General features: G+C 30.3%; 3 protein-coding genes across 3 annotated transcripts; all 3 read right to left on the bottom strand.

The window, feature by feature from the left end:
• Positions 1–6086: 6086 nt before the first annotated feature.
• On the bottom strand, positions 6087–7898 carry LOC107028256 (myb-related protein 308-like). The gene is made up of 3 exons (XM_015229293.2): positions 7709–7898; positions 6618–7079; positions 6087–6390 (listed from the first exon to the last, which is right to left on the bottom strand). Exons 1-3 carry the CDS (start codon positions 7842–7844, stop codon positions 6137–6139), a joined length of 852 nt encoding a protein of 283 aa, XP_015084779.1. The 5' UTR covers positions 7845–7898; the 3' UTR covers positions 6087–6136.
• A 4242-nt stretch (positions 7899–12140) lies between these two features.
• LOC107026732 (spermidine-binding periplasmic protein SpuE) lies at positions 12141–21385 on the bottom strand. Its single transcript, XM_015227812.2, has 7 exons — positions 21025–21385; positions 18654–18805; positions 17103–17351; positions 15790–15924; positions 14624–14803; positions 13491–13652; positions 12141–12830 (listed from the first exon to the last, which is right to left on the bottom strand). The coding sequence occupies exons 1-7, from the start codon at positions 21350–21352 to the stop codon at positions 12432–12434; spliced, it is 1605 nt and encodes a 534-aa protein (XP_015083298.1). The 5' UTR covers positions 21353–21385; the 3' UTR covers positions 12141–12431.
• A 677-nt stretch (positions 21386–22062) lies between these two features.
• LOC107028198 (aspartic proteinase CDR1-like) lies at positions 22063–23442 on the bottom strand. The gene has a single exon (XM_015229242.2). It carries the CDS (start codon positions 23425–23427, stop codon positions 22123–22125), a length of 1305 nt encoding a protein of 434 aa, XP_015084728.2. The 5' UTR covers positions 23428–23442; the 3' UTR covers positions 22063–22122.
• Positions 23443–24161: the final 719 nt, after the last annotated feature.

The raw sequence follows: 24161 nt of genomic DNA, 5'->3' as shown, positions 1-24161 counted from the left end.
TTTACACATTCTCAATAACAACTCAATATTCAACAGTCACAAGCTTCACAGAGAAATAATCACAAGATCAGCAAAACACATGTTCAAGTTCATCAATAATAAAAATGTGCAATGCCATGAGATGCAATGTCAAATATCGTGATGCATGTCTTTCCTAACGATACACACCCGCTGTCTCTCAGGCCGGGACCCATGGGGGACATATCTGTCCATGCATCTGTCGCGGCGCACGACACGACCCTCGATAAAATAGTAACCTTCGCGGCGCGCGATACGTCCCTCGAAATATAATATCCATCGCGGCGCGCGATACGACCCTCGGAAATAGTACATCATCCTCTTACCACAACCATGTCTCAGATACAATGCAAATGACATGCTCAAATGAAAAGGAGGGGATAACCATTTGATAACAAAGCACAATTTACAACAAGAAATACAACACCAACAATTAAACAACAAGTCTCCAAATCATTCTCAACATCACACAAGGAAATACACGAATTTCGTACGCTTAACAAGAGTTTAGAAATCCACTTGCCTCAATCACTCTAATAATCACTCTGGGACTTGAGCCTTCCCTTTCCGTTGAGCTTCCAAATCGATGCAATCTATGCAAGTATATATTCACAATAAGGTTTTCAGAACTAACAACACTCACACTTTTATGTGTTTAACCTTGACCCAAAAATACACCCCAACTTTATAATCAAATTTGTAATTCTCGATGTCAATTAACATTTCAACTATCATAATTCGATTGGTACTTATATAATATGATAGATCTAATATTTAATTACTTACCTCAATATTCCAAAACTTAACCCATAATGTGATAAGAATAAGAAAGTAAACTAAATTATCTACTAACCACACATAATATGGCAATCATTACCTATACATATATTTGCATTAAAGTTAGTTTCAAATATATTTTTTTTTTCCAGTAGCCACGTTGAACAATTTTTTTTTTTTTATTTATTATTTTCTTTTGTTTTTCTTTATTCAGCAACACACTAAATTATCTATAATCAAACTAACCAATTATTCACAATTGACCATTGAATACCCACTAACTAACTAATGCCAATATTATCACAATTCAAGATTTAACTTGAGTTAATTAATTGATAGTTTATGGGCTAAAGTGATAATTTATTTAAGACCCTATACCATTTAGACTATATTTAATTAAATATGTGGGTAAAACCTATCACTTTTGGTACATAAATAATTCAATTAATTAACTCAAGTTACACTAATATTTAAAATTTCCAAAAATGACCTTCCGGATCATTACAATCATTTTTATGTAAGTTGAAAAATCAACCCATCAATTGTCATGTGTTTTGCAGACCAAAAATAATAATTAAAAAATAGAAAAAAATGATGATAATAATAATAATAAAAATAATAATAATAATAATAATAATATGATGTCACAACTTGTATGAACTTTCCATCACCAAGTGAGATGATCGATATTGTTTTAATTCCATGAAAACATAAGTATAAATCGCATGTTTATTCTTCAAATGAGTTGATCTTTAATTTTTATCCTTCAAATGAGCTGCTCGTTAAATCTTGTCATTGAACTATCAAATTACTTTTGCCTAATATTGAAGTATAAGAGAAACTGAAGTTATGACTAAATATAACTTGTGAATATTATGATACAAAAATATAAAAGTTTTTTCTCTTATGAGAATTATTGATTATGAGTGATATAAATTAATTAGGCAAGTAGGAAAAGAAATGCAAATAATCCAAATATGACATGTTTTGGAGAAATAATGACCCATTAATTAATTATCAACGTACAACTCGATTCATATTAAATTTCCCCATTAATAATCTAAATATTGGAGTGATTTTTTACTTAGATGGGGCCAATGAAATAACCTTGTAAAAGAAAATGTTATAATATAAGATTTTGAAAAGGTACAAATCATATAGTAAATCTTTTTCTCATGTTTATTTCACTCAATGATTAAAAAAAAAAATTGTTTTTAATTTAGCACTCTATAGTCTCTTTGAAAATAATGCATATTTTGGGGTTTTCTTTTCTGTTCAATGCAAATAATTTAATATCAACATAATTACACAAAAATTCGTGTTTGAAGAAAATCATGGCAAGAAATAGTATAGTCAATCATTATACATAATTAAGTGTTCTCTTCGCCCACAATTTACTGTTATGATTTTCTTTTTTAGAGTCAAATTACAAGAACTTTGACCAACAGTCTACTATGTATATTTTTATCATATTGATATGAAAAATATTACAATTTATAGTACTTTTCAGATAGTTTTTAAATATCTATTTTTTAAAAATAATTACATTAATCTAATTTAATTTAACTTTAAAAATAAATTAAATTAACTTTTAAAAAATATAAGCTAATAAATAAAAATGAACCGAGGGAGGAATTATTTATTTTCAAAATACAATACTTCTTTCGTGTGTTTTGGTATGAAGGAGTATGGACAATAATAATTCCCCCCACCCCCACCCCCTCCCACCCTACCCAACCCCACCCCACCCCACCAAGTACAATAATTTTTCTCAAATGATATGTCTTTCATAATTAAGGTGTGTGGGGTCAAATAATATACTTTAACCATAAAAAAAAGGAGTTTTATGAGGGGAGCAGAGAATTTTATTCTTTGATTAGGTGAATTGAGACTTAATTATGAATAAGTCATGAATATGAATAGTCAGGAGCAAAAATGTCATTTGTCGGTTGGTAGATTCATTTTTAGTGCTATTTAGTCTCTTCAATATAGAGATTACTAAACGTCTCGCAGAGCGACTTTTAATAAAAACGTTGAAATTGTTTGAAAAAAAAAGTAGAGCCAAAGCATCGATATTGTAAGAAAATAAGAAATTAGTCACATAATTTATTAGTAATTAATAGCTATTTATGCGTCGTTAAAAATAATTTTAGCTAATTGAATTTTCTTATAATTCGTTGTTAATTTATAGTTAGGACTTTAGTTGTTAATTAGCTATAAAATTTCGTTTGTCCCTAAAAATTTTATTTTCTAGCCATGTGGAAGAGGTTCATAGTTGAAATACTATATTATATTATAAGTTTAATTTTTATAGCAAACACTTTTTTGTTTTTATTAACAAAAAAATCTCCTTTTTTCTGCAATTTTTCACCTAGCATGATGAAATTGAATTTACTCCGTTAATGTAGGAATAGATTGAGATAAACAAGTACTTTTATATTATATTTTTTTTCTTCTTAATCTATTTTCCCTTTCGAGGTGTATTTGTGAAGTACTTTTATATTATTTTAGAAAATATATTTTTGAAAACAAGTGATCATGAATTGAGATCGATAGATTAAAATTTAAATCTCAAATCGGAATTTAAAGTCTGACTAGGGTAGGTATAGTCGAAATCCCATGTATGGACCCATTTGAGGTGGTGAGATTTAAGAAAATTTTTGAAAATTATACCCTCATTTAAGGAAATTTCCACCCTTAATTACATTATGTATGAAATTTATTTTTTTAGGTTAGAGAAAAATAAGTCCATTTGATAATTATTTTCAAAATATAAAGGCAATTAAAATATGAGAGAATAATTTATTTGTTTTTAACAACCACACCTTTAGAGGTTTTTACATCCATACATAATTTAAAGGGAGTATGATTGATGAATACTCGTTTATTATTATTATTTTATGAAAAATATGAATTGATCTATATTTGACCCACTTTTAAATAATTGAATAATCAAGGGTCCCAATAATCAACACATTTAAAATGAATTAAATCTAGCAAATACACATAATTATACCCCTTTTGCAATCCCTATACTCCTAAAATTGCTATGCATTATCTACTCATACAGTAAAATTTCTCTAAAAATGATGTCAAAATGACAATAATGCCCTTAAATAACATAAGATTACAAGCAAACAACCCGCACTTTGTTTTGATCATTGTTACTCATTGTTTCATAATGTATTGTACGTATGGTACTTTATTTTACTGTATTGTATGGTAGATACAATATTTGGATAGATTGTATTGTTTGTTGTTGTTTAGTAATATTTTAATTGTTTGATTTGATTGTATCGTACTGTATTGTAATTTATAAATTTACTTAAATATCTTTGGTTAGTCTATGGTAGGAAGTTTGATTAGGTAAATAATTAAGGTAAAGGGTAAAATAGTATTTTGAAATATTATGTAACGATATAATTGGAAAAAGAAATTAAGTAATAATGAGAACACACCAAATTAGTTGTTCCATAAAATAAGGGGTTTTATTGTTACGTAACAATGAGATTTAACAAAACCATACAATACATTTTAAGTAACAATCAAAACAAACATCGTAAGTATAGTAACAATACAATATAATACAATAGATAACAATGATTCAAACATATAGTTTCTCACCCTTTGTGGCTTCTATATATATATATATATGCGCGCGCGCGCGCGTGTTTACATGCAAATAACGTTAGTGCCGATATTTGCATAACTTAGGTGTGTTCGGTTCGTTACGAAAGAAAATATTTCCCGTAAAAAAATTAGTGTGAAATGGTGAAAAAAATATAATATTGAATATCGCACATCTAGTGTGAAATAAAAAAAGCAAAAAAAATTATCAAGCTAAGTTGAAAAAAGTAGTTTCATTCCAAAATTTGTCCTATAAGTTGGGCAAAGAATGTTTCACCTCGATTATAAAATGCAAATCAAATCACAATTAATATTTGATTAGAGTCAATGCTAAAATTTTAATTTTATAATAATCATTTTAAGAGATAATATCTGAATCTGACTAAATATCATATCTGATTTTAACTTAATATCATAAAAAAAAAGCAAATACTTAATAGTGTGGCATGTATTTTCACTCATAGTGGTCTATTATTCTCTTATCAAGAAAATGTACCTATTTTTTATCCACCACTATCAAAAAGCACCTTGGGAGAGTCTTACGATGCACCCCAACATTCCAAGGCATAAGTTTAATATGTGGTTTGAAATAATTAAAAGCGAAGTCAGAATTTAAAGGTTATTATTAACACTGTGAAAGCGGAGACATAAGCTTTCTTAGGGATCGTCTTTGATAAAAAAAAATACCTTTCTAATTTAATTTGATGATTATATGTTAGTATTTCAATAATTTGATCGCAATGAACAATTAAAGCAAAATAGTCATTTAAAAATATATATATATAATTACAAAAACAATTTCAACTCTTTTTCTACTCTGAATATATTAACTCTTTTCTTCCCTATTTCATGTTCGATATCAATATTTTTTATTATGAAAATCGATATTTATATTAAAATCTGATTAAAACTGAAGTCGCGTTAAGATTTTGGAGTTCTTTTTTTTCCTCAAAAGAACCGTTTAAGATTCCTTTTGTTAAATTAATGTTAATGATGTCACGTATTTCAATTTTACACACCACCAATTTTCAACAATCGAGTACCCAAAATTCAAATGAATCTTTCTATTTTAAAATTAAAATGATTAACTAATTTCTATTTTTCATCAAATTATCATTAATCGTTAAAAAAAATAATCAATCATGTAATTTGAGGTGAACATTTAGGCACGTGAACCTATATTTTGACAAATTGTATAATTTTTGAATGAATAGATATAAAATATTAAAATTATCGTTAATTCTTGTCTCAAAATTTCACTCTTTTATATGATCGAAATTATTGATCCCAATTAAGAATTTATCAACTTAAATTTTAAAAATTTATTTATAAAAGTTTCATTTTTCGTTAACGTATTCAATATCCTTTTATGAAAAAATTAACACATATTTTGGAGATGTAATGCAACTGCTTCATTTGCTTGGCCTTTTAAATGGCAATGAAATGTGATATTATAAAATAAAATACTTGATATTGTAGAAATATATTGAACTTAAGTATGTTTTTTCTTGTAATTATTTTTTCTTGTCGAAAGTTAATTTAGTTAAATGTCTTGAGCTAAAATAACTAAACATAATAATTAAAATTAAGATAATAAAAAATTATACAAAAAACACTTTAAATTACAATTATTTTCATATTACGAATATTTAATGCTCATTAAGAAATTTAAAGATATTAATTCATAATACTTCAATTCTGAATCCATCGCGACTCAACATGAATTTTCAGAAACAAGCTGAAAATACTCTTCATAGACCTCCTCAAATAACATATGGTTTTCATTATTATTGAACTCTATGTATTTTTCAGGTTGAAAAAGGCAATTATCATTGAGGAGTAATTCATCTATCACTTGTAGTTTCTCAAAAATTTCATCTTGGTTATGATCTTCAGTATTTTGAGATGATGAGTGGATTTCACTACTAGCGGTTGAGTTACTTGTGCCATCTTGATTGCTACAAGAACCTGAAAAATAGAACGATACATTTTGTCATTCGATAAAATCTCATAAAAAAATAAAATAAAAATTATATTTATGAATAAATAATATTATTTTTAAAAAAAATTATATTATATTTAGCGATTTTGATATACATCACCTAATAATTAATTTATTTTAAATAATCGCTAAAATGTTCTTTTAAAACGTGACACAATAGAATGTTTCATTTGAAAATCACATATGCACTTACTAGTGAAATTGTGATTACTATCTGATACTGGTTGTGCGAAATCCTGTGTATGTGGTTGCTCCTCTATCTTTGTTGCCTCTTCATCTTCAATGTTATGTTTTTCGACAATCTTCTCCTTCTTCCTCTTTCTCTTATTTTCGTTGTTATTTTTTCGATTACTTTGGGAAGAGACATTTGCTTTTTCCTCTTTCCTTCTCCTTTTTTTGGCTTGAGATTTGTGTTTTCGAGGCTCATTTCCTTGAGCTTTGAGTTTCTTGAGCAAACTCGTGTTCCAATAATTCTTGATGTCATTGTCTGTTCTACCAGGTATTCTTCCGGCAATGAGAGACCAACGACTACCCAAAAGAGTATAAAGTCGAACAATAAGGTCGTCCTCTTCGGGTGTAAAGGTCCCTCTATTGAGTCCCGGCTTAAGATAATTCACCCATCTTAATCTACAACTCTTGCCACATCTTAGTAGCCCTAAAATATGTTAACTACATTTAATCAGTTAACTATCTAATTTAAATTAAGTGCACAGAACAAACTTTTTATATAATTCGATCAGGATGATCAGAGTAAATTAATCACAACTTTCTTGAAAAAAAATGTTAATTGATATCCAATTTGTCAGAAAAATACATTGTATAACTAAGTAAAGAATTCCCTTGACGTTTACATAAATTTTTTGTTTTATTATATTTTAATTTTAATCGTATTAAAAATTCTAACTTGATCACTAAAAATAACATATATAAACACAAATAATTCTATGAAACAACTTTAAAAGCAGAGTAATATATTCATAGTATTAGACATACATTTAGAAGCCACTTTTTCAATAACTCAAAAATGAAACTCAAAAATAAATAATCATTTTTTGCTTAATGAATTTCTCATTTGTTAATTTTCTATATATTGGATTTTTTTTTCCAAGAGAAACAATTTCTGACGAGCACATTCTCAATGGATCTCTAACAAAAATATAACTCTATAAGTAGAGTCAGAAAAAAGTAGAGTTTACGTAAATTCAGTATTCTATCTTAAAAGATAGACAAACTGTTTTTGATTAACTTTTCTCGAAAAAAAATGATTTTTTTTTATATGATTACCTGCTTTTTTAGGAAGAGATCTCCATCCAGTACCTTCACCATATTCCTTAATATATTCAGTAAGAAGCAAATCTTCTTTTTTAGTCCATGAACCTTTCTTTAAACCTTCTTTAGAACAACAAGGTTTTCTTCCCATTCCTAATTCCTTCACAAATTTATAATTTAATTTTTAGACAATTTTTTTTTGTGTAAAAAAAAAAAGACAAAAGAAATGGAAGATCTAGAAGTTATTAAATTAATTTTAAAGAGTTTTTTGGTATATATATATTGATTGTATATGTTATAGTAGAAATTGAGCTAGGTCTAAAAGGTTATAAGCTATATTTCCCACGTGTATATCGTTGATTTACGCGGATAGTCGGTCAGATTAATTATTTATTTCTTTATATGTAATTTATATATATATATTATATTTTTTTCGTTAACTTTTATTTGTATGTTTTGAATTTCATATGTCATTTTAAGAAATAATAATTGATATGAAAATATTTTATATTATAATGTCTATATTAATTGATACTTAGTATTAATATAAAAACAAAAATATATTTATAGAATAATAGATAATGAACGGAGAAAGTATTATTTTAAAGTTATTTTTAGTTTAAGTTATTGAGCGGATAACTAGTTATATTATTTTTAGTTTAAAATGACATGATTCAAAAAAATATTAATCGAATGTTATATATAACGACGCGTCTTAAGCATAATACGAGGAGAAAATTCAATATTTTGTTTGTGTTTTTATATTTTATGTCTAGTCAAATTAATATGACAAAAAGAAGTACTAGTATTGTTTAAGTAAAACTAATTGATTAGTCAAAATTTGCTCCTTCCCACTCAATTAATGTGATATATTTTTGCAAAATATGAAATTTTAAGAGAAGGAAAAAATTTAACGATTATACATTACTTCATTAAGATAAAAATAACTATTTTAAATCTAAATCATTTTAAAAATATAAAAAAGTTATCCTCATTTAGTTATGGATATATAATTTTTATCTTTTCAAAATTTTAATTCGAAACATAAAAATGTTATAATGTTTCGAAATTCAAAACCCCCAAATTTTACAGAATTTGAAAAAGGAATTATTTTCACATTGAATAGTTACTCAAGAAAAAAAAAACTAAAAAATGAACTCTAATTTATATTTATATTCAAACACAACTTCAATTTTTTAAATATAATTTTTTAACTCGAAAAGAAAAACTCCTATTATTTAGTTTTTCAATTTATATGTTTTTTATGCTCAAATGACAATTAAACTAATAATAATTATATTTAATTCTCACATGGATTTTTTAGTAAATATTAGCACTAAAAATAGAAGCTAAATGTTTCACATGTATGAAAAATTATAGACTATGATGAAAGTTCTTTGTCATCACATGTAATATGACAACTTTTTTACTTTTTGAAATTTTGCAGCGATAATTGTTTACACTTTTACACCAATACTGAATTATTATATTCAGGACAAATTAATGAATTCGATCGAATATCAATCACTTATTGTTAATGTACGAACTAATAAATTATGAAGTGTTTTGATAAATATAAATAACTTAAAATAAGTGAAAAATGACTTAAAATAAATCAGAAAATGAAAATAGATCTTTCCCTACTTTTTATTTTTTAACTTAAAAGTCATTTCATTTTTTTTTTTAGTTTAAAAATACTTTTTTAAGCAAATCCAAACGGACTCTACATCTGGTGGTGCATAAATGTACATAATAATACAAAGAGCCTAGATTCCTAGACTAGGAAACACAATGGCATAGGTGTAGTATATAAAAAATAATTTTTAGTGACAATTAATTAACAGTAATAGCTTAATTGTCGTTAAAGATATATTTTTAGTGACAGTAGCTTAATTGCCGTTAAAGATGTATTTGTAATTAACAATTAACATTTTTTGTAAATGTCCATAAAACCTACAACAACACTGAATCCAATTCTCACTCCACCCAAATAACAAGGTACTCAAAAAGTAACTACTAAACAAGACAAAACTAAGCTAGAATACGAGTAAAACTTTCAGCCCAATCGAACCACCTTAACTACAATCTACATATAAATCAACCCACCCTTTTAATTACAGTCGGGGGAGAAATATAACCAAAATTAAATGGTAAAATGGGTAAAAAATAGTCTTCTAGTAATATAAACTCTTGAGCAATTTCAATTTTAAAAAAATTTAACAAAAGAAAGCATTAGGATCATCCCAAATGACATTATTTTGATACTTATTCATAAGGAAAATGTCAAGAATTAAGTAATTTTAGAATGATAGCCAATTTAACACAATTTTTTCCCTTCACAAAATTGAACTTAGAGTGTTTTCAAGGGTCGATGTAAGTCATTTTTTCTATATAAGAAAATCTAATCAACTATACATATTTTTAACATGTTGAAATAAAATTAAGTCAATTTTTCACTTTGATCCATTCAGATTTAGTCATTTTTCTCGATTATAGAATATATCTTAAGAAGGAAACATATATATATAATCAAGTTGTGATGTACCAACATATCCAAATGATAATTAAAACAAAACACTTATAAATAACAAAATGATTAAAAAGTCAAGTCCTTCTAAAACATGAAATAAAATTCTTAAAATTATCAATAACAATTCAGAGACATAAAATTATTTATATTTAAAACATAAGCAAATTTTTTCTCGATCCTTTATGGGGTAGTGAGGCTGTATGTCCACAGACACATCGATCTCCATATTTTGTATGTTGACAAAAAGCTCCATCAAATTTTGGCCCCCAAGCAGCTTTGCATTGTTGTATGCAGTCATCTAAGTTACATGTATAAATAACAATTTTATCTTCACCTTCTACGACACGATTTCCTTCGATCACGAAAAACATCAATACAATCAAAGAAAACACCATTCTAAGATCCATTTTTTTATAATAGAAGACAACGGGACTCAAACACAGTATTTCTATATTGATTTATTTAAAAATTGTTTGATATTTATAGAGATAGTTGTGTCTCAAATTATCAAAAGAAGCATTACTTTAGGTATTTTTATAATGAAATTTAAATTTACTTACTTAAAATTATTCTTATGGAATTTAAGTTAAATATTTTTCTTATTTAAGCACTGTCTAGTCAAAAATGAATTTCAAAAGTATATGGAGATTAGTTAATCATCAAAATAAGCATTGTTTTAGGTATGTTTATAATGAAACTAGATTTACTTGCTTAAATTTATTTTTATGGAGTCAAAGTTAAATATTTTTCTTATTTAAGCACGGTCTAGTCAAAATCAAATTTGAAAAGTATGGAGATTAGTTAATTATCAAAATAAGCATTATTTTAAGTATTTTTATAATGAAAATTAGATTTACTGACTTAAAATTATTTTTATGGAATTAAGTTAAACGTTTTTTCTATTTATTTTGGTTAATATTTTTCACCCTTTAGGCTCCGAACTCTAATTAAATATGATATTTGCTACATATATTGGTTCACTAGCTACTCTAATTAAATATATATACTTGCTTAAAATTATTTATATGGAATCAAATTAAATATTTTTCTTATTTAAATACTGTCTGGTTAAAATTACATTTCGTTCGCTGAATATGATTGTGAGACCACTTATGTTGTCAAGTTGAATTAAATAGTTAATTAATCAAAATTTTTAAATTTTAACAAAATAAAATTATTAATTTATTCTAAGATTGAAATAAAAAACTGTATCGGAAAAAGTAATTTAATTGTTAATTTAAATTACATATATACTGGTTCAAATATTAATTTTTAAGTAGTTATCTAAATATTTATAAAAAAAAAAATTAAAAGTCAAATTGCATTGCAATTTCAGCAAAATTAAATTTAAGATGTGACCAAATTAATTCAATTAGCTGAATTTGGCGATATTTGAAATAAAATAAGTTAATATTCAATTAATTATTGAGTTTCTCTAACTCTATTGAGATAAAATAATTATTTCAATTTTAAACTTAAACAAAGGCTTATTATAAATATTTGAGGAAAATAGATGCATACTTAACTTATACTTTTTTTGGTAAAATAATCTTTTCTCTATATATTTATACAAAGGGAACTTGTATAAATTCATATATTATTATTGATTAAATAGAAGTATATATTGTATTGAAAATAGTAAATTTGCCTGGTATTTTTCTTTCGCCCTTATTTTCTTTCTTTTATTTTATGGACACATGGTAGCAGAAAAATCTTTATTTGAATCAAAATCAAATATAATATACATTTATCGATTTGATTGTTATTGATAATGGTTTTAATTTGATTCGATTATGCGTTTATACTTACCATAACAAAAAATAAGATAAACGATTCACTTAAAAGAGGGAGGGAAAAGACAAGAATTCATCCAAAACGAATAATTAGTTAGAACAACTGATTTTATAAAACTTTCGATCGCTGAATTTAGAGATGAGTTGGAATATCATTCTAAATAAGGATTCTTGTGGTTACATAAAAAATGTTGAAAAAAAAAACCTTCACTGTATACACCATTACAAATGATCAACTAAATTATTGAAACACAACACAATGTTTACTGCTATGTTGCTCGGACTCTTCACAAATGCCAACGGGTGCGTGTCGGATTCGCCAAAAGTAGTGTATTTTTGAAGAATCCGAGACGGGTGCGGCATCAAAAGTGAGACGGGTGCGGCATCAAAAGTGAAGAGTCCGCGCAACTAAGGTTTACTGTACTTTACAAAGAAGGCTATGAGCTAGTGACGAGATACGATTCATTAATCTATCCGCCAGAGAACTCTCTGGCTTCTGTACACTATTTATCAGCCATCGATACTCGGAGAGTGTCTTTTCTGGTAATGGCTCTATCAGTTCACATTTAGCCAAGATATCAGATGGAGGGACTCCAGCAATGAGGTTTGTTTCAAGTTTTAGTCTACCCCTAGTAAGCTTTTCGGAGACTTTATCTGAGGATCCGAGGGTGTTAGGTGAAGTACCTGGGACAACGTCGTCTCTGAATCTTTCAGCTTGCAAACAGAATTCTATCCACTGATGCACTACTGGTGATGGTCCTCTAACTCTTCCACCAATTTCATCAGTTGCAATTCTTGAAGCAGCAGGTATTGCCTGAGAGAGATTTTACGTTATTTTTGTAGAAGAAATGATCCCATCTACAACAAAATCTGTATTCTAGCAGCATTTGGTAATACATATATACTACCACAGAATTATTTCTATTGCAAGCACGTTCGAGAGATTTAGTAGTTAACTCCACAAATCTATTCAGTCTGATCTGACAACTACAACGAATAAAACTTAGGGAAAGAAGCGTTACAGAACGGTTGTACTAGGGTCTTTGTGAAACAGCAACCACAGGAGGGGGAGGGATCTATTTGAGAATAATTCATGTATAAAAATATTAACGATCAACCTTTAAGAGTTCATGAAGCATTAGACAAGCAATCTGAGATAGGACCTGCACCAGTCGGAGAATTTCGGACAGAAACCGAGAAGTGTTTTTTTGTGACTGAAGCGTGTTTTTTCCCTATTCTTCTGTCTAGATTCTGCTTACTTTCTCAAAACAGGAGAGTTTTTCTCACACTTGGTTGTTTTTTCAACTTCACACTAGTGAAGCCTTTATGGAACCTACTTATAAAATTTCAAACGCTTTAGACTTTAAGGGGTCGTTTGGTATGAAAGGCTAAATGATAATAATCCCGGGATAAAATGCAGGGTTATTTTATCTTGCATTTGGCTGTACATATAGTGAGATAATTTTGGACATACCCAGCAATCAGCCCACAAACTTGCACCAGATTTGGGAACAATAACAGCAATATTTGACAAGCGCTTCGCAGCAGGAATGACATCATTGCTCCATCCAACAGCTACCCATACATCCCCAACTCCGAAGGCTTTAAGATAGTGGCGACTATCAAATAGCCGGACCTGTCGAGTGATACAAAATTTAGATATACAAATAGTGACCAGGAAATTTTGTTTGGCACATAATGTTGCTTTGCATATAAATAGGGGTCTCAGATATTGGGAAGGAAAGCCACAACATTGAAGCACATGATAATACAAGAAAACTAAACATGACCCTGAGAAGTAAGGAAGCGTAGATGTAATTGATAGTTGGATAGATCTCTTGAAAGCACAAAGTGGGAATATTTAATTGTCAAGTTTTCGGTAGCAGATTGATGCAATATCAGGGAAATTACTTCTGAATTACCAAAGAAATCTGAGAAAATTGACAAGAACTATACTTGGTGAGCTTATGTATGACTAACTAAAGCATTTCATGTATAGCTGTGTATCTTGCACTAATAATTCCACATTTATTTCATATATCTGTGCATATTATAAACTCTCTTTGAAATTCTTTCTACCACTACATTTAACTCATAAATCACAACTTATGTGTTCAAGGTCAGTAGAGGACTAGCTGAATAGTCTGTGTTCAAGACTCGAGTACCCAGCTATTTTGAAACATATACAAACATGTATCCAATGAAAGTCAATCAACAGGTTCATGGCATCATATGTAGACACCAGAATTAATAAGTTCTATTGTTGTCCCGTAGTTGCTATCTCCGCAGGAAAGCACAGGCAGTACCAGAAAATTTTCGCCAGACACAATAATTTGAATGCCTGTCCGTTATTTACTTTGGATATTGCGTCCTTGCAGATTCAGCTCCTCTTCCAGACAATTTTGTAGATTTTTTGCTCTTCTTTATTTTGTAGAAATAAAGAAACACTTCAAAACTCATTTATTGTAGTGGAAGATTTATCAGAAACATATATCACCACAGACAGGACAAACCACAGAAATTTGAAATTCTTCAGTACAAAGAATCGAAAACATACCCCAAAGTCAACCTTTCATACAACAAGCCTAGACAATTTCAAAGATTTACCTGTTTAACAAGTGATGCAAGATTCTGCTGCACGGCCTCTTTCCCACCAGCAACTTCAGACATGTCTATTGTGTTGTATGATGCTCCCATGTACTTTAACACTGCACCCACAATCTCTCGAGGTGAATCTACCATTGCAATCTTTCCAGCAAGCTCAGGTCGCCATAGATCGGCCCAGTCCTGCACAGGTGGTTTAAAACCCTGTGTTAGATAACTGTGATAGAGATTTCAGCATTTTGAAGATGACATTAACAACAAAACACGTGGAAACTGTGAACTTTAACATTTTTTTAACACGAGCATGTCCAAGACAAATGAATAATCCGTATAATGTAGTTGACGGAAAAAAAAATATTTTGCAATAATATTCATATTTTCATTGGAAGAGCATTCAATAACTAGGGGTAACAAGATTCTAACAAGGAAAATGGTGTAAAAGTTAAGAACTGCACAAGAAATAATGGAAGAGAACGAGATGCTAACAAGGAAATGGCATAGAAGTCAAGAACTGCATGTTGAAGTACCTCCCAATGGATGTTTTCTTCAAGGAGTTCCTACTGATTTCTATCCGAAAGTGGGAAAACACACGAAACAACAGAAAAAGAAACAACAAAATAGAAGGAAATCAGAAAAACAAGGATAACAGAATCACGCTAAGGAGAATTTCACTGCAAGGGTCTGGCACATGTTTGGTTGTACATTGAGAGGGAAACCTTCATAAAGGTGTTGTGCTTCATCGAAATCATAGTGAGCTAACGTCAATAGACTTGTAGAGCTGATACTAGACTTTTAGTCACTAGAACTTTCCCACAAGGAGAGGCATCTTCCATGGTAAAAAAGAGAAACAAATTAAGAAATTTCATTGCAAGGGTCTGGCACATGTTTGGTTGGACATTGACAGGGAAACCTTCATCAAGGCGTTTATGCTTCATCGAAATCATAGTGAGCTAACACCAATAGACTTGGTAGAGCTGATACTAGACTTTTAGTCACTAGAACAGAAGAACAGTTTCAAAGGAGTGCAGTAGAAAATACTGTTAATGCGTGATTACAGCTGGAAAGACGATAATTAATTTATAATTGCAAGCAATGAGTAATAAAAGGAAAGCATCAAGCCTCATGGTTCCACTTTTGAAAGTGACACTCCCAATTCAAAGACAAGTTACCTCTATAGGAGCGATTTTACGCTTTTGAAATTCACTTTTCTTGTAAGCTATCACTATGCTTCCCCATCTATATGGAGCCGCCCATATCCTACCACTAGCATCCAGTTTCCCGTCATCACTCCTGCGCAAATATACCTGGCATTATTTTAAGTCAAAGGGAAACTATCAAAGGAATCCAAGCACAAGATAGATGCCAAAGTAAATAAGATGATGCTTCCAATATAGGACTATAGAAGAGACAAGTTCCTTTTTTTTTTTTCACAAAAGAGACAGTTCACTAGTATATAATTTACCAGCAGGCATGTAATATTTTGGTTAAATGTAAGGTATCATCTAAATAAAATAAATAAAGGCCTCAAAACAAAGTGCCTCCTGTGTGAAGTCAGGTGATCGTTAACTAGATGCAACAACTCCTTTTTTTTTTCACTTTTTGATGATCACAGTGTCCACGCCAGCTTGCACACACCTCAGCTATTCTATTGGGTACTTGCTAGTTGCTACTTCGCACTAACATAGGTACTAGATAACTCTATCCACCAAGGCTTGGACATATGAAAAGAGTCACCTAATGTTTGTTGGGATTTGAACTTGAGATTCATGGTTCTCAACCAATGAACTCAACCAACTTCATTGACCACTAGGTCAGAGATGCAAAACTCTTCCCCCTTGTGAACTAAAAAATGAAGCATTGGGTTTCGGGGGCCGCTATGTTGAGTGAGAGCTCCACACCTTCCAATAGTGATAGGTGTGTTATTTCTTGCACTCTCGTTCTACATCATTCCAGGTACAAGAGTGACTAAAGTTTCGTACATTGCTACCACATATTACAGCCTGGCATGATAATAGGAGACACAGAGATACTTTTATGAAAAGTAAAACTCATCTAAGATATTTCTAATAGTTAAGAAGGTTTCAAATAAAAGCATAACGTGGACAATTTGCATAGCATTGAAGTGAACGGATTTTCATGTAACCATTGATTTAAGAGATAAGGCATCAAGCCCCACGGTGGGTGTTTAGTTTGTAATTAAAAAACAAAAGAGATAAGGCATCACCAATGACATCAATGCTATGATTTCAAATCAAAGACAAATTTCAAAGCCTTGTTCAGTTTTATGCCTCAACAGTTAATTTTCGTTGCAACAATGAAATCTGGCAATCCTGAGAATGAGACTATCTTTTTAGAAGATGATAAAAGGAAAAAAATTAAGTTGAGGCAAAAACACCTGGATTGCTACCAACACCCTGAAAGATCACATTATGCAAATGTCACTCCTCATAAAAAAGAAGAAGAAGAAGAAGACAGTTTTTACCTTCCATTTCTCATTCAAATTCTCAAACCAATCTTGATCTTCTAAACCGTCCATCGGCTCAATTAATCTCTTCTCAATGGCATGACTGAGCCACGTATCACCAAGAGTGACAACATCAGCTGCCAGAGCAGATTTAGGATTAATTTTTCCTTTCTGTAAAGGTATACAAAGTTCATGAAAGATGTCTTGCAGGCTTTGACGAAACTCAGAACGTAATTTCACTCTCTTCCCTTGAGACCGCAAAAAATCCTACATATCAATGAGGAAAGAGCCATTATATTTGAGACATACAATTTTTTCATCATATCAATGATAATTGGATCAGTTCAATACATATTATAACAAAAATCCAGTGAACTATGATTTGTCAATGTGTAACAATGAACAGAGTTCTCATCCCATAGTTAACAAATTAAACTAAAATACTTATAGTTTTGTCTCTTAACAAAGGTGGGTGTGCGGGTGTACATAAATAAGTGTTTTAGAGGGGAATACAGGGAGAACTGGAACAAAAGCTGATATCTAGAAATATCCTAAAGTTAGAGCTCAGGATCATTTTCAAACTATAGCATCCACATAAGCAAAGTACCTCAGAAGTACTGTAACTTGGATTTCATTCTTAATTAACCAGATACATTATCAAACAAAAGGAGATTGAAAGTACACAACCACAATCCAAATGACAAATGCTTCTTAGAACTTCGGTGAGCGTACATATTTGAAAGTTCCTACTATTATTGGGTCGAGGTAGTAATGAGGACATCATTACTACAGTAGCTTTCCTCTTGTTTTTCGAGCAGATTAGTACTGCACTGTTCTATAGAAGAGATTTATTTCAAACTACAATCAAATAATTCCTTTTTGCTTAAAAAATTTCTTATTATCCAAACTAGAACTTAATCTCTAGATCAGTAACCTATATTATCCAATGTGCACATCAATATGAAAACAAAATAATTTTGATCTTTGATTATTCCTCTTGTTTTTCTTCCCTTCCTTTTAATTTGGTGGTCAGCAAACAAGCTCAAATCCTAGACTTCTGCCCCATTTACTACTACTCTCATATTTCCTATGCTGCAATCAAACAAACTATTACAGTATTTCCCGTGTAACTTGCAACCTTGGAGCCACTAAGTTCTTACTTTTCTCTCCACCGGAATAACTCTTTTCCGTGATTACACACACTCCATATTTATTTTAGAGTCGAGGAGCAGCATTTACTGTACAATAAATTCGAGACAAAAATCTATAGTGGTGGCACACAAAATAGTGGTATCTCCAACAGAGGAATTCATTAGCCAAAACAGGGGTCAACAGTATAGCAAGAGAAGACCAGTATTTTTTTTTATGACAAGGGAAACCCGCAGCCGCTACCATTTGGCTGTGCACAGGGTAAAACCCCTGCTCCTATGCAAAAGAAGACCAACATAACATCATAATTTCTCTTTGATCCTATATTACATCTTATAAATACAACCTATACACCACACAAGGTCTGAAATGATCATATCCTGAAAGTAAAAAAGTGAGATATCGAGCAGAGTAGCAGACCTTGAGCCATACAGGAGGAAAAGAGTTACTAAGAGAAACAACTCTTAAAGGAACAGTCAAAGCATATGTCTTAGACTTCCATTTCTCAAATGCTGCTTGAAGTTCTTCATTATCAATATCCTCCCCATTTTCTGATTTTCCAACCCCAGTGCCTGTGTAATCCAAAGTCCAAGGCACCAGAAGTAAAATAAGAAAACAAAAAGAGTAAAGAGGCTGTGCAAGACATTTATATATCAATACTATCAAATGCAAATAGAATGAGGGCAACACTCAATGACAATAAGAAGAAAAACATTAAATGCTATAAACAAGGACAACAATGATAATTCATATGTCTCACACTAAGCATCATGGTTCGACTGGGATGGTTGAAGATGAGATTTCACATGTAACTCCCATCTAGGATAAACCTTGGGATAGCAAAAGAATTGATATTCTAGACATGGATCCCATCATTTAGGTTCCCATTTCCCAATCTATAATAGATATCTATAAAAGTCATATGTATGTGTAAGAGCCAAAGTTCACATGATAAGACATAAAATCAGTTAAGTTGAAATTTATTACATCTACATACATATGCAAGTGTCATGTACAAAATGAAACGAGAGTAATGCTTGGATCAGATAAGAAGCTTTAAGACTCCAGTCAGAATACATATTTTACAATGCTTAATGTTTTTATTTCCTACCGTATACCTCCTACCTCCTACCAACACAAGTACCACATAACTCCACCCACCAAGGCCTAGGTAGATGGGAAGGAATCACCTAGTTTGTTTTTTTTTGCCTCCATTGTGATTTGAATATGAGACCTCATGGTTTTCTACTCACTTCATTGATCCCTAGGCACATCCTTGGGTGCAATTTTTAATGTGTATTATTCCAATGGGAAGTCCAAAAAAATAATTTAGGTCTGTATCCCCCTGCATTATCATCTATTTCCTGTAACTACAAGTCTACAACTATAAAAAAATATAGATCCTTATGCACTACAAAACTGAAATGCCAAAGAATTCACTGCCACCATGTACATACTGTGGCACAGCGGTAAAAGAATTCAATACACTATGGAATTTCATAAAGACCACACACTTTCTTTGACATGATAGTAGTCCTACTCTTAAACACATGGACATCCTTCTTTACTAATGTTAAGCTAACTAGAGAAGGAAGAACAGAACAACTATTGCCAAATGTCAGTATATGAGTTTCTATCTTTTCTACATTGCCTATGCTCGACGTGATATGGATGGCCCCCGTACACTAGCTTGTAGTAACAAAGAAGAAATAAATAGTACCCACTTGTGCAATTAGGTCTAGACTACTTTCTCCATATCTATGACAAAATTGCAACATGGGCTAACATGTAGAGCATAATGTTTCTCTAACTCACTAGACATAATTAACCCAAATAACTAAGCTTATCCGATCTTTGTATAGCTCTAGTGGTACCACACTATCTCTCTCCCTTCCCTCCCCCCACTTTTCTCACTCTCTCGGGCAAACCTTTTTTATTCTTTTTAATAAAGTTATACATTCTTTGGAAAACCTTCAACAAGGACACAAGGTACTTGCAGTTTCACAGCATAGTGTATACAACCTACATTCTCAGGCAATCCGCTGTTGCGTTTCACCTGCAGTTCATTTGCTCTATATGTTCCACAGAAAATTACTCCTTTCTTTCCGTGCTATATGACACAACATTTGAATGGATAAACTCTCTTTCACTCTGTGGTAAACCTTCGACAAGGTACTTGCATTTTCACAAATTAGCATTTATATACTACCTACATTCTGGAAAACAATTCTCAATCCACTGCTGAGTTTCACCTATAACTCATTTGCTCTGTATTTCGAGAAGAAATAACTCATTCCTTTCCATACTAAATGACACGACATTCGTCTAGATACACAATTCAAGATGTTAGTTTGACATATATCTTACTTACATAAACATACCGATACCGAAATAAAATACTACTCCCTCTGTTTCACTTTATTTATCTTACTTCCCTTCTCAGTCTATCTCAAAAAACAATGCCTCTTCCTTTTTTCCTCAACTCTTTAATTTCAACCTTTCACACGACATGTCGCCACGAATTTTATTAGACATTTTGGTACATTCAAGTATCTATAGTTTAGTATAACATATTTAAAAAGTCTTTCTTTTCTTTCTTAAATACTATGCCAAAGTCAAAATCACACAAACAAATTAAACCGTACTATTAAGTATTAGTTGGGAAATTAGTTTGACACAAATACCACATCATAGTTAAAAATTTGAATAGCTCAATGAAATTGAATTCATCAAAATGTATAGAAATGTCAAACATTTTAATAATTTGGAATTTTCAGAAAAAAAGCATTACCTTGAGATTCTTGTTCCTGAAGCTGAGTTACACAAGGGTCTGAAGGAGGAACATGGGTTGAAGCAACAGCCCTAAAGGCGAAAAGGGTCGAACCCAAACTAAGAAAAAGAACAGCAGAAGCAGCAATTCGACAAAGAACTTCACCGGACGCCGGAAAATTCGCCGAGTTCCGGTGAAGGGGAACTGCAGAAGCTCCGATATAGAGCTTAAAGTTTCTGTGGGAGTGTAAAGATGGAGACTTTTGAAGATTAACAAGACGAAGAGTACAAAAATGGTGTGCAGAGCTATGGAGAATTTGGATTGGGAGAGGTGGTGAAAGCAAAGACATTGTCTCTATGCAAATTGATTAGAAATTGTATCATTCTTTTGTAAAGTGGAAAATATATGCAATCAAAAAAAAAATATTTTATTTAAAATATAATTATTATTTTTTTAGAAAATGAATTTTTTAATAAAAGTATGAAAATTAAGTTATTCAAATTTTTAAAATTTATCTATTTATTATTGTTACTTTAAATTTGAAACTACTGAAAACATAAAATTCGCAAAAAAATTTATCGATAATTTGGAGCTAATTCATAGCTAAATAGCTCATAGCTTGATGAATTTTCTTATATTTTGTAGCTAAAGAGAATTAACATGAAAATTTTGTTGTTTAGATATGAAAAATTACATATTTTTTTAGAGAATTTAAAGTTTAATAAATATTTTAGGTAATATATAAAAATTTCATTTAACTAACTTCATGTGTACATATATACATACTTTAAAATTTCAATTTCAAATTTTCTTTTTCGATCAAATTTCGAAAAAATCAAGTGGTCATTTAGTGGAATGGTGATTTATGAATGCTCAAACTTATATATATCATCTGCTTTATCTTCAAATTTTGGATTCGTCACGACTATTAATCTTGTCGAATATTTCATTGAGAAAAATCAATTACATGACCTATTAAACATCTAATTCCAATTTTAAATCATTATTGAACACATAAAAGATCTCTAAGCATCATATGAAATAAATCTCAAAGGGGTAGTAAAAGATTAATATATAGCCAAATTCATTACATGTATAAGCATATATAATTAAGTATCCTTAATGCTTAGTGCAATCACTAGGCAAAAATGAAACTTTGTTAGCCACAAGATCAAATCCAATTAAGAAATTCATCTGTGACAAATTACCTAAAATTGAAACATCTTCATCAGGCACCATTGTAAAACAAACCAAACCTTCATCCACTTGCACAAATGTGTTTGTTTGTGGCAACTCTAAATCAGCATTTGTAAAATGTACAACAATCTTAGGAACATCGATAGCGCCATTCTCAGACGCGTAACATAAATTATAAGACTTGGATGGATCGAGTTTCCTAGTAGCATTAATAGAATCCACCAATATTTTCTCCATATCCGCGTAAAAATGAACAGGGACATACGTAAGGGTTGTACCAGAATCAATGATAATGTTACCTCGTGGTGTGATGGAACTAAACTTAGAAGATTTGAATGGTAAAGTCTTATTTCCAATGCTAATACTTTCCAAAGATAGAATATAAAAGGTATTCATTCTTATCAGGGGAGTTGAAACGACCCCAGGGCCTGACACGATAGCAGTGTCACCAAAGTTGATGTGACTAGTTATGCTGGAATTAGTTGTTGATGATTCGAACGGGATCAAACAATAAGAGAATTTTCCTTTGATTTGTTGATTTATTTGGTTGATAATTGAGGCCTTGCCACCACCTAAGCCAATAATGCCAGAAGTGACATTACTGAAAGTCCCTTTATTGTTATGTCCACAACCAAAGGCAATGTTAGGAATTGATACATTTTCACCACTAGTAGAAGGAAATGTGAAAGTTTCACTAGAAAGTTCACCTATGGTATAAGAATTGTCACCATAAGTTTCTTTATAATTACATATATCATTCTTACATAAGAAAAACCCTACATTTGGACAAAGTTCATTTTTACAACCAATAGTTTTATAAGAAGAACTATTCTTGGGATTGAAAAGAGGTGCCAATTGTTTGAAACAATCAAGACAAGGCTCACATTGTGTCCATGTCAAGTCACTTCCAGTGTCAGCAAAGGCAAAAATATCTACTGGAGGAGTTCCAATTGAGATTTTCATGAGGTATTCACCATCGGTTGCAATAATAGTCGATTCGATTGAATTAACATGAGAGTTTTTCTTAAAGAAGGAAGCTCGGGAGGATGATCGATACAAGGCATTTTGAAGGCGTTCAAATGGAGTGTTTGATGGATTGTGATGAGGCGAGAGAGGAGAATCGCGATGTATAAGATCTAGAGCGAAGCCATTTACACTTTTATGACAAGAAACTAAAGAAAGATGAAATAAAAGAACTAACATAGGGATAAGAGTATTAATCTTCATGGCTAGGGATTTGGAGAATTGATAGGAAGTGATGAAAAAGGAGACAATGTTTAGTACCATTTTATAGGTGACAAAATGTATTTCATGTGAAGACTAATTAACTAATTTACTTGTATAGAATTAATAGTGGAGAAAGTGAGATTTTATTGTCATTACAAAAAGTAATGGCTCCTTTGGTAGTCGAGTGTATAAAAATAATATTAATTATAGTATATTAGTTATGTTTGCATTAATTATATAAAAATAATTTTTATTAATATTTAGAAATCCACGATATTAGTAATATACACTTCAATATACAATAGAATGTACGTACATAGGTTAAAAAAATATGTAAAATAAGATACTATTATACAGAAAGCTAATACATACATTATTTCTCCTAATATACTGAATAGTCAAACTACTTTATAGTATGGAGTGTATATGTAATTTACTTTATCTAATTAATTTATGAGATATATATTCCTTATTTTCCTTCATATTTTTTTACTAGTAAGAATTTGTATAATTAATGCAATTCATTGACTTTGTAAACACTAAATTTGAACTTTCTTTTGTAGTATAGTGATAATTACTTAAACTGACATAATTAAGCTTAGCCTTTTAAAACTTTTTAGTCAAAATTCTTTAAAATAATTTTCCATTTCTCCCTCCTCTTTCCAAGAAAATAATTGCTAAAGCTTTGGTCAAAGAAATATATATATATATATATATATATATATATATATATA

The sequence above is a fragment of the Solanum pennellii genome, chromosome 8, assembly GCF_001406875.1.
Source record: "Solanum pennellii chromosome 8, SPENNV200".
Classification (NCBI taxonomy): Eukaryota; Viridiplantae; Streptophyta; class Magnoliopsida; order Solanales; family Solanaceae; genus Solanum; species Solanum pennellii.
The sequence above is the reverse complement of the archived record's forward strand: the minus strand, read 5'-3'. Positions and strand labels throughout refer to the sequence as shown.

Excerpts from the sequence above, each read along its gene's own strand:
- LOC107028256 (XM_015229293.2), bottom strand. The coding sequence starts at position 7,844 with ATGGGAAGAAAACCTTGTTGTTCTAAAGAAGGTTTAAAGAAAGGTTCA. Across the intron at positions 7,080-7,708 it reads ATCTCTTCCTAAAAAAGCAG|GGCTACTAAGATGTGGCAAG; the intron begins GTAATCATATAA and ends AACATATTTTAG. Across the intron at positions 6,391-6,617 it reads TAGTAATCACAATTTCACTA|GTTCTTGTAGCAATCAAGAT; the intron begins GTAAGTGCATAT and ends TCTATTTTTCAG.
- LOC107026732 (XM_015227812.2), bottom strand. The coding sequence starts at position 21,352 with ATGTCTTTGCTTTCACCACCTCTCCCAATCCAAATTCTCCATAGCTCT. Across the intron at positions 17,352-18,653 it reads TTCCTCCTGTATGGCTCAAG|GATTTTTTGCGGTCTCAAGG; the intron begins GTCTGCTACTCT and ends ATTGATATGTAG. Across the intron at positions 13,653-14,623 it reads TTGCATCACTTGTTAAACAG|GTCCGGCTATTTGATAGTCG; the intron begins GTAAATCTTTGA and ends ATCACTCGACAG.
- LOC107028198 (XM_015229242.2), bottom strand. The coding sequence starts at position 23,427 with ATGAAGATTAATACTCTTATCCCTATGTTAGTTCTTTTATTTCATCTT.